Source organism: Oncorhynchus tshawytscha, unplaced genomic scaffold (genome assembly GCF_018296145.1).
Source record: "Oncorhynchus tshawytscha isolate Ot180627B unplaced genomic scaffold, Otsh_v2.0 Un_contig_2087_pilon_pilon, whole genome shotgun sequence".
NCBI lineage: Eukaryota > Metazoa > Chordata > Actinopteri > Salmoniformes > Salmonidae > Oncorhynchus > Oncorhynchus tshawytscha.
Window position 1 is genome coordinate 81,064 of NW_024609767.1, and position 11,437 is coordinate 92,500.

The window sequence follows — 11,437 nt, forward strand, 5'->3', positions numbered from 1 at the left end:
GTGTGTGGTGTGTGTGTGTGTGTGTGTGTGTGTGTATGTGTGTGTGTGTGTGTGTATGTGTGTAGTGTGTGTGTAGTGTGTGTGTGTACTGTATGTGTGTAGTGTGTGTGTAGCGTGTGTGGTGTATGTGTGTGTAGTGTGTGTGTAGCGTGTGTAGTGTGTGTGGTGTAGCGTGTGTGTGTGTGTGTAGTGTGTGTAGCGTGTGTAGCGTGTGTGTGTGTGTAGCGTGTGTGTATGTGTGTGTAGCGTGTGTGTGTAGCGTGTGTGTGTGTAGCGTGTGTAGCGTGTGTAGTGTGTGTGTATAGTGTGTGTATGTGTGTGTGTATGTGTGTGTGTGTGTGTGTGTGTGTGTGTGGTGTGTGTGTAGCGTGTGTAGTGTGTGTGTAGCGTGTGTGTGGTGTATGTGTGTAGCGTGTGTGTGTGTGTGTGTGTGTAGTGTGTGTGTGTGTGTGTGTATGGTGTAGCGTGTGTGTAGTGTGTGTGTGTGTGTGTGTGTGTGTGTGTGTAGCGTGTGTAGCGTGTGTGTGTGTGTGTGTGTGTGTGTGTGTGTGTATAGTGTGTGTGTAGTGTGTGTGTAGTGTGTGTGTGTGTGTGTGTGTGTGTGTGGTGTGTGTGTGTGTAGCGTGTGTGTGTGTGTGTGTGTGTGTGTGTGTGTGTGTGTGTGTGTGTGTGTGTGTGTGTGGTGTATGTGTGTAGCGTGTGTAGTGTATGTGTGTAGTGTATGTGTGTAGCGTGTGTAGTGTGTGTGTAGTGTATGTGTGTAGCGTGTGTAGTGTGTGTGTAGCGTGTGTAGTGTGTGTGTAGCGTGTGTAGTGTGTGTGTGTAGTGTGTGTAGTGTGTGTGTAGCGTGTGTAGTGTCCAGACACTCTTCATATTAGCATCATTAGTGGTTCAGCTGCTTCAGGACTTGAAATGTTGAAGATCTTGGACCTTCTTCTGAGGCATAGAAGACTTCCACATCATCCCCTGAAACAAAGTCAACGTCCCCATAAGGCCCTGTTTAAAAAGGTAGTGCACTACACAGGCAATAGGGTGCCATTCGGGACAGAACCAAACACTTTCTTTCAGAAGTCATTGGTGCTTCCTGCACCTCATCTGAGACTGTAAAGACTTTAAAGTTAATACAACATTTACATTTCTTTCTTTTTTTTTTAAACGGACAAATTAATGAAATCTCAACTTCCTGCCAAATAAAAGTAAACTTGTCCATCCTCTCAAATACATAGAGACACATGAAATGAATATTAGGAGACCTGATGTACAGAAACCAGTGTTAAAAATGATTCAAACAGCTCCTAACTAGAGCCTCATAACTATGTTCCAAATGGCACCTATTCTCTATACACTACACTGCTTTGGACCAGAACCCATCTGGACCGGGACCCATCTGGACCGGGACCCATCTGGACCGGGACCCATCTGGACCGGAGCCCATCTGGACCGGAGCCCATCTGGACCGGAGCCCATCTGGACCGGGACCCATCTGGACCAGGACCCATCTGGACCGGGACCCATCTGGACCAGACCCATCTGGACCGGGACCCATCTGGAGCCCATCTGGACCCATCTGGACCAGAGCCCATCTGGACCCATCTGGACCAGAGCCCATCTGGACCCATCTGGACCAGAGCCCATCTGGACCCATCTGGACCAGAGCCCATCTGGACCCATCTGGACCAGAGCCCATCTGGACCCATCTGAACCAGAGCCCATCTGGACCCATCTGAACCAGAGCCCATCTGGACCCATCTGGACCAGAGCCCATCTGGACCCATCTGGACCAGAGCCCATCTGGACCCATCTGGACCAGAGCCCATCTGGACCCATCTGGACCAGAGCCCATCTGGACCCATCTGGACCAGAGCCCATCTGGGCCCATCTGGACCAGAGCCCATCTGGACCCATCTGGACCAGAGCCCATCTGGACCCATCTGGACCAGAGCCCATCTTGGCCCATCTGGACTATACAGGGAATAGGGTGCCATTTGGGACGAATCTTTCAAAAGGATTGTTGGGGGGGGTCATATTTGTCCTGTCACACACAAGTGTATTTCTTGCATATCCCAACTCCCCCGAAACACCTGCAGGGAGTGGGGTCACGGTCAGGGTCACCATATCCCAACTCCCCCTGAGACACCTGCAGGGAGTGGGGTCACGGTCAGGGTCACCACATCCCAACTCCCCCTGAGACACCTGCAGGGAGTGGGGTCACAGTCAGGGTCACCATATCCCAACTCCCCGAGACACCTGCAGGGAGTGGGGTCACGGTCAGGCTCACCATATCCCAACTCCCCGAGACACCTGCAGGGAGTGGGGTCACGGTCAGGGTCACCATATCCCAACTCTCCCTGAGACACCTGCAGGGAGTGGGGTCACGGTCAGGCTCACCATATCCCAACTCCCCGAGACACCTGCAGGGAGTGGGGTCACGGTCAGGGTCACCACATCCCAACTCCCCCTGAGACACCTGCAGGGAGTGGGGTCACAGTCAGGTCACCATATCCCAACTCCCCTGAGACACCTGCAGGGAGTGGGGTCACGGTCAGGCTCACCATATCCCAACTCCCCGAGACACCTGCAGGGAGTGGGGTCACGGTCAGGGTCACCACATCCCAACTCCCCTGAGACACCTGCAGGGAGTGGGGTCACAGTCAGGGTCACCATATCCCAACTCCCCCTGAGACACCTGCAGGGAGTGGGGTCACGGTCAGGGTCACCATATCCCAACTCTCCCTGAGACACCTGCAGGGAGTGGGGTCACAGTCAGGGTCAACATTGTACAGAGCCCCTGGAGCAATTAGGTTTAAAGTGCCTTGCTCAAGGGCACAAGCGACAGATTTTTCATCTCTGTTACTGGCCCAACACTCTAACCTCGAGGCTACCTGCCATCCTGAGGGATAATGTTTCCTGCATTCATACAACAATAAACAGACACCATTAAGATCTCACTAACCCGTAAGGGTATGAACATGTTTGCCCTGATATCTACAACTAGTGATGTAAGATGGAAAAGAAATGGGCCAGCCACATCTAATTCTAGGACCTGTCTGTCTGTCTGTCTGTCTGTTTCTCGGTCTGTCTGTCTGTCCGTCTGTCTGTATCTGTCTCTGGGTCTCTGTCTGTCTGTCTATCTGTCTGTCTGTCCGTATCTGGGTCTCTGTCTGTCTGTCTGTCCGTATCTGGGTCTCTGTCTGTCTGTGTCTGTCTGTCTGTCTGTCTGTCCGTCTGTCTGTCTGTCTGTCTGTCTGTCTGTTTCTCTGTCTGTCTGTCTATCTGTCTGGGTCTCTGTCTGTCTGTCTGTCTGTCTGTCTGTCTGTCTGTCTGTCTGTCTGTCTGTCTGTCTGTCTGTCTGTCTGTCTGTTTCTCGGTCTGTCTGTATCTGTCTCTGGGTCTCTGTCTGTCTGTCTGTCTGTCTGTCTGTCTGTCTATCTGTCTCTGGTCTCTATCTGTCTGTCTGGGTCTCTGTCTGTCTGTCTGTCTGTCTGTCTGTCTGTCTGTCTGTCTGTCTGTCTCTGTCTGTCTGTCTGTCTGTCCGTCTGTCTGTATCTGTCTCTGGGTCTCTGTCTGTCTGTCTATCTGTCTGTTTGTCTGTTTCTCTGTCTGTCTTCTCTGTCTGTCTCTGTCTCTGTCTGTCTGTCTGTCTGTCTGTTTCTCTGTTTCTCTGTCTGTCTGTCTGTTTCTCTGTCTGTCTGTCTGTCTCTATCTGTCTCTGTCTGTCTGTCTGTCTGTCTGTCTGTCTGTCTGTCTGTCTGTCTCTCTGTCTGTCTGTCTGTCTGTCTGTCTGTCTGTATCTGTCTCTGTCTGTCTGTCTCTGTCTGTTTCTCTGTCTGTTTCTCTGTCTGTCTGTCTGTCTGTATCTGTCTGTCTGTCTGTCTGTTTCTCTGTCTCTGTCTCTCTGTCTGTCTGTCTGTCTTTCTCTGTCTGTCTGTCTGTCTGTATCTGTCTCTGTCTCTGTCTGTCTCTGTCTGGGTCTGTCTGTCTGTCTGTCTGTCTGTCTCGTCTGTTTCTCTGTCTGTCTGTCTCTATCTGTCTCTGGGTCTGTCTGTCTGTCTCTGGGTCTCTGTCTGTCTGTCTGTCTGTCTGTTTCTCTGTCTGTCTGTCTGTCTGTCTGTATCTGTTTCTCTGGTCTCTCTGTCTGTCTGTCTGTCTTCTCTGTCTGTCTGTCTGTTTCTCTGTCTGTCTGTCTGTCTGTCTGTCTGTCTGTCTGTCTGTCTGTCTGTCTGTCTGTCTGTCTGTCTGTCTGTCTGTCTGTCTCTCTGTCTGTCTGTCTGTCTGTCTGTCTGTCTGTCTGTCTGTCTGTCTGTCTGTCTGTCTGTCTGTCTGTCTGTCTGTCTGTCCGTGAGCCCAATTCTCAGATCTTTCTCCTGAAGTATACTTTCTCACTTGTGCACAGCTTCCCACACATTGAATGAAAAGTGTTGTATTGGTGAGTTTCTGGGCTGGACTAGAGGGAGATCGTTTGCCAGTCCTTTCCTTTCAGATCCATGAAGGGAAGTGAACAAGTGCACACATGGAAAGAAAGAACAGAGAATTGGCAAGCAGGGCAGAGAGAGGCCTTTTAGGAGCCTGGCAGTAGAAGTGTTGGATGTACAGGGTGGCAAGGCCGACCAGCCAGCAGGCACAGTCCCTCGGCCCCTCTGAGCCCCTCTCAGCCCCCACTACACCCCGCTGAGCTCTCTCTTTGTTGTGGATACACAGAGATGTCTTTGTCTGACCCAGTGGGCCCATTCAGGTCTCTGGCTGCCTCCACTCACAGAGGGACACTTCACTTTCTTTTCACGTTGTTGTTGGATGGCTGGAGCTGAGGCTGGGCCTGGGGATGAGGATCGTACGGTCCAGGCTTGGTGCCGTTGCTGCTGCTGCTGCTGCCTCTTGGTTTGTGGCTCTGGCTCAGTACAATCACAGTCAGAATACTGATGATGTGAATGTGGAAGTACATTGACCTACGGGGGGAAAGAAGATGTGATGAAATGCTACAGAAACAAAAACACCAAAGATGGACAGAATAAGAGAAAAGGTAGAGATGACACACTTGTCCTCCATAAAGCCAACTGACGGTAGAGATGACACACTTGTCCTCCATAAAGACAACTGACGGTAGAGATGACACACTTGTCCTCCATAAAGATAACTGACGGTAGAGATGACACACTTGTCCTCCATAAAGATAACTGACGGTTAGAGATGACACACTTGTCCTCCATAAAGATAACTGACAGTAGAGATGACACACTTGTCCTCCATAAAGACAACTGACGGTAGAGATGACACACTTGTCCTCCATAAAGACAACTGACGGTAGAGATGACACACTTGTCCTCCATAAAGACAACTGACGGTAGAGATGACACACTTGTCCTCCATAAAGACAACTGGTCCATAGAGATGAGATGACACTTGTCCTCCATAAAGACAACTGACGGTAGAGATGACACACTTGTCCTCCATAAAGACAACTGACGGTAGAGATGACACACTTGTCCTCCATAAAGACAACTGAGGAACATTGTGTCCAGGGCTTATTAATAAGATAATAGAACACTAAGCTACTAAATTGTACACATACGACCTAGCCTGGGTCCAGTCTGTTTGTGCTAACATTACACTCCTTGTCATGCCAAGAAGTTGACATGATAGCACATCCAGATCAGGGGCCATGCTACATACGACCGGCATCGTTAAAGAGACACATTTGACCAGTAAGGAAAAATAACCTAAATGAATGTTCACCTGTAGTACTGCATGGTAGGTTCTACTGCCAGCAGTAGGAAGGGCATGACGGTGTAGCAGATACACAGCTGAGTAGCTGCCCAGGTCACTACGTCATAGACGAGCTTCACAGGATGAGAGGACAGGAAATACTGACGGACGTTCTTACGGACCTGCGGTGTGGGAGACAGGAGAGAGAACACGGTGATGGTCGGCCCTGGGTGAGGCTGAGATGATGAGACACATGAGGTGTGTGTGTGTGTGTGTGTGTGTTGTGTGTGTAAGTGAGAGAGTGAGTGAGGAAGACAGCGAGAGAAAGAGAGCGAGAGAAAGACTGTCAGTGTGATGGGTACAGCAGTAATAATGGTACTCACTGACCTGTCAGTGTGATGGGTACAGCAGTAATAATGGTACTCACAGCTCTATCTGGCAGTGTGATGGGTACAGCAGTAATAATGGTACTCACTGACCTGTCAGTGTGATGGGTACAGCAGTAATAATGGTACTCACAGCTCTATCTGCCAGTGTGATGGGTATAGCAGTAATAATGGTACTCACAGCTCTATCTGCCAGTGTGATGGGTACAGCAGTAATAATGGTACTCACTGACCTGCCAGTGTGATGGGTACAGCAGTAATAATGGTACTCACAGCTCTATCTGCCAGTGTGATGGGTATAGCAGTAATAATGGTACTCACAGCTCTATCTGCCAGTGTGATGGGTACAGCAGTAATAATGGTACTCACTGACCTGCCAGTGTGATGGGTACAGCTTTATTAATGGTACTCACAGCTCTATCTGCCAGTGTGATGGGTACAGCAGTAATAATGGTACTCACTGACCTGCCAGTGTGATGGGTACAGCAGTAATAATGGTACTCACAGCTCTGTCTGCCAGTGTGATGGGTATAGCAGTAATAATGGTACTCACAGCTCTATCTGCCAGTGTGATGGGTACAGCAGTAATAATGGTACTCACAGCTCTGTCTGTCAGTGTGATGGGTACAGTAGTAATAATGGTACTCACAGCTCTGTCTGTCAGTGTGATGGGTACAGTAGTAATAATGGTACTCACAGCTCTGTCTGCCAGTGTGATGGGTATAGCAGTAATAATGGTACTCACAGCTCTATCTGCCAGTGTGATGGGTACAGCAGTAATAATGGTACTCACAGCTCTGTCTGTCAGTGTGATGGGTACAGTAGTAATAATGGTACTCACTGACCTGCCAGTGTGATGGGTACAGCAGTAATAATGGTACTCACTGACCTGCCAGTGTGATGGGTACAGCAGTAATAATGGTACTCACTGACCTGCCAGTGTGATGGGTACAGCAGTAATAATGGTACTCACAGCTCTAGCTGCCAGTGTGATGGGTACAGCAGTAATAATGGGTACCTGCCAGTGTGATGGGTACAGCAGTAATAATGGTACTCACAGCTCTATCTGCCAGTGTGATGGGTACAGCAGTAATAATGGTACTCACAGCTCTATCTGCCAGTGTGATGGGTATAGCAGTAATAATGGTACTCACAGCTCTAGCTGCCAGTGTGATGGTACAGCAGTAAATGGTACTCACAGCTCTGTCAGTGTGATGGGTATAGCAGTAATAAGGGTACTCACAGCTCTATCTGCCAGTGTGATGGGTATAGCAGTAATCATGGTACTCACAGCTCTATCTGCCAGTGTGATGGGTATAGCAGTAATAATGGTACTCACAGCTCTAGCTGCCAGTGTGATGGGTACAGCAGTAATAATGGTACTCACAGCTCTATCTGCCAGTGTGATGGGTACAGCAGTAATAATGGTACTCACAGCTCTATCTGCCAGTGTGATGGGTATAGCAGTAATAATGGTACTCACAGCTCTGGCAGTGTGATGGTACAGCAGTAAATGGTACTCACAGCTCTGTCAGTGTGATGGGTATAGCAGTAATAAGGGTACTCACAGCTCTATCTGCCAGTGTGATGGGTATAGCAGTAATCATGGTACTCACAGCTCTATCTGCCAGTGTGATGGGTACAGTAGTAATAATGGTACTCACTGACCTGCCAGTGTGATGGGTACAGCAGTGATAATGGTACTCACAGCTCTATCTGCCAGTGTGATGGGTACAGTAGTAATAATGGTACTCACTGACCTGCCAGTGTGATGGGTATAGCAGTAATAATGGTACTCACAGCTCTAGCTGCCAGTGTGATGGGTACAGCAGTGATAATGGTACTCACAGCTCTATCTGCCAGTGTGATGGGTACAGCAGTGATAATGGTACTCACAGCTCTATCTGCCAGTGTGATGGGTACAGTAGTAATAATGGTACTCACTGACCTGCCAGTGTGATGGGTATAGCAGTAATAAAGGTACTCACAGCTCTATCTGCCAGTGTGATGGGTACAGTAGTAATAATGGTACTCACTGACCTGCCAGTGTGATGGGTATAGCAGTAATAAGGGTACTCACAGCTCTAGCTGCCAGTGTGATGGGTATAGCAGTAATAAAGGTGAAGTAGTATCCGGGGTAAACTCCATGCCATAGAGCTGACAGGATGAAGGTCAGAGCTGTGGGGTAACGGGGAGCACGGTCGTAACACACACTGAAGAGAGAGGAGAGAGCATGAAGGTCAGAGCTGTGGGGTAACGGGGAGCACGGTCGTAACACACACTGAAGAGAGAGGAGACAGGATGAAGGTCAGAGCTGTGGGGTAACGGGGAGCACGGTCGTAACACACACTGAAGAGAGAGGAGACAGGATGAAGGTCAGAGCTGTGGGGTAACGGGGAGCACGGTCGTAACACACACTGAAGAGAGAGGAGACAGGATGAAGGTCAGAGCTGTGGGGTAACGGGGAGCACGGTCGTAACACACACTGAAGAGAGAGGAGACAGGGTGAAGGTCGGGGATGTGGGGTAACGGGGAGCACGGTCGTAACACACACTGAAGAGAGAGGAGACAGGATGAAGGTCAGGGCTGTGGGGTAACGGGGAGCACGGTCGTAACACACACTGAAGAGAGAGGAGACAGGATGAAGGTCAGGGCTGTGGGGTAACGGGGAGCACGGTCGTAACACACACTGAAGAGAGAGGAGACAGGGTGAAGGTCGGGGATGTGGGGTAACGGGGAGCACGGTCGTAACACACACTGAAGAGAGAGGAGACAGGATGAAGGTCGGGGCTGTGGGGTAACGGGGAGCACGGTCGTAACACACACTGAAGAGAGAGGAGACAGGATGAAGGTCGGGGCTGTGGGGTAACGGGGAGCACGGTCGTAACACACACAGAAGAGAGAGGAGACAGGTGAAGGTCAGGGATGTGGGGTAACGGGGAGCACGGTCGTAACACACACTGAAGAGAGAGGAGACAGGGTGAAGGTCGGGGATGTGGGGTAACGGGGAGCACGGTCGTAACACACACTGAAGAGAGAGGAGACAGGATGAAGGTCAGAGCTGTGGGATAACGGGGAGCACGGTCGTAACACACACTGAAGAGAGAGGAGTTATAAACAGACCTGGGTCAGATATATTGTTATGCAGTTAACAGAATAAAATAAACATTCATGAATGTACAGAAAATTGGTTTTGTACTAATGTTATGCATATGTGGACATTATCTTGGTAGAACATCTTGGTAGAACATCTTGGTAGAACATCTTGGTAGAATTAATACTTACGTTTTGAGCCAAACACCAGTCTGAATATTCCAGTTATCTATGAACTTCTTGAAGCTAGTTGCTGTCTGCAAAAAGAGAGAGAGTTCAATATTAAACTTCAAGTCATTTTCAATAATTCTGCCAAAGCTAAAAGTTCAAAAAGTGTTGTTGCTGTTGTTGTTGTTTCCAAACGTACCTCAATCCCCCAGATACTGATGTTGGAGATGAGGTCCCAGGACACCTGTCCAGCTTCATCCACACCTTTAAAACCATAACCTGCTGCGTTGTTGATGGCATCTGCTGTTGGGACCAACACATGAATGGAAGAATGAAAGGATGAATGAACTTTCCTCAGTATGAATGAATGAATGAATTAACTGTGCCCAGTATTAATGAATGAACTTTCCGCAATAGTAATAAATGACTGAATGAACTTTCCCCAATAGTAATGAATGAATGCACTTTCCCCAATATTAATGAATGAATGAACTTTCCCCAATAGTAATAAATGACTGAATGAACTTTCCCCAATAGTAATGAATGAATGAATGAACTTTCCCCAATATTAATGAATGAATTAACTGTCCCCAATATTAATGAATGACTGAATTAACTGTCCCCAATAGTAATGAATGAATGCACTTTCCCCAATAGTAATGAATGAATTCACTTTCCCCAATAGTAATGAATGAATGAACTTTCCCCAATATTAATGAATGAATTAACTGTCCCCAATATTAATGAATGACTGAATTAACTGTCCCCAATAGTAATGAATGAATGCACTTTCCCCAATAGTAATGAATGAATTCACTTTCCCCAATAGTAATGAATGAATGAACTTTCCCCAATATTAATGAATGAATTAACTGTCCCCAATATTAATGAATGACTGAATTAACTGTCCCCAATAGTAATGAATGAATTCACTTTCCCCAATAGTAATGAATGAATGCACTTTCCCCAATAGTAATGAATGAATGCACTTTCCCCAATAGTAATGACTGAATTCACTTTCCCCAATAGTAATGAATGAATGAATGAACGTTCCCCAATAGTAATGAATGAATGAATGAACGTTCCCCAATAGTAATGAATGAATGAATGAACGTTCCCCAATAGTAATGAATGAATGAATGAACGTTCCCCAATAGTAATGAATGAATGAACGTTCCCCAATAGTAATGAATGAATGAATGAACTTTCCCCAATAGTAATGAATGAATGAACTTTCCCCAATAGTAATGAATGAATGTTCCCCAATAGTAATGAATGAATGTTCCCCAATAGTAATAATGAATGAATGTTCCCCAATAGTGAATGAATGAACGTTCCCCAATAGTAATGAATGAATGAATGAACGTTCCCCAATAGTAATGAATGAATGTTCCCCAATAGTAATGAATGAACGTTCCCCAATAGTAATGAATGAATGAATGAACGTTCCCCAATAGTAATGAATGAATGAATGAACGTTCCCCAATAGTAATGAAATGAATGTTCCCCAATAGTAATGAATGAATGAACTTTCCCCAATAGTAATGAATGAACGTTCCCCAATAGTAATGAATGAACGTTCCCCAATAGTAATGAATGAACGTTCCCCAATAGTAATGAATGAACGTTCCCCAATAGTAATGAATGAATGAACTTTCCCCAATAGTAATGAATGAACGCGTTCCCCAATAGTAATGAATGAACGTTCCCCAATAGTAATGAATGAACGTTCCCCAATAGTAATGAATGAACGTTCCCCAATATGAATGAATGAATGAACTTTCCCCAATAGTAATGAATGAACGTTCCCCCAATAGTAATGAATGAATGAACTTTCCCCAATAGTAATGAATGAATGTTCCCCAATAGTAATGAAGAATGAATGAATGAACTAGTTCCCCAATAGTAATGAATGAATGTTCCCCAATAGTAATGAATGAATGTTCCCCAATAGTAATGAATGAATGTTCCCCAATAGTAATGAATGAATGTTCCCCAATAGTAATGAATGAACGTTCCCCAATGAATGTAATGAATGAATGTTCCCCAATGTAATGAATGAATGTTCCCCAATAGTAATGAATGAATGT

General features: G+C 47.0%; 1 protein-coding gene across 3 annotated transcripts in view; it reads right to left on the bottom strand.

Annotated features, from left to right (window-relative positions):
- Positions 1-886: 886 nt before the first annotated feature.
- Positions 887-11,437, bottom strand: part of mboat1 (membrane bound O-acyltransferase domain containing 1) — a 27,261-nt gene continuing 16,710 nt past the window's right edge. Inside the window, exons 9-14 of one of the 3 annotated variants that reach the window (XM_042317764.1) lie at positions 9,547-9,650; positions 9,372-9,436; positions 8,167-8,299; positions 5,731-5,882; positions 4,755-4,943; positions 887-966 (exon numbers count right to left, since the gene is read on the bottom strand). In XM_042317764.1, coding sequence (XP_042173698.1) covers positions 4,766-4,943; positions 5,731-5,882; positions 8,167-8,299; positions 9,372-9,436; positions 9,547-9,650 — 632 coding nt within the window. In that variant the 3' untranslated portion in view covers positions 887-966; positions 4,755-4,765. Of the gene's footprint in view, positions 967-4,242; positions 4,944-5,730; positions 5,883-8,166; positions 8,300-9,371; positions 9,437-9,546; positions 9,651-11,437 lie in introns of those variants that run through there. The other 2 variants (XM_042317765.1, XM_042317763.1) reach the window with 2 other exon arrangements.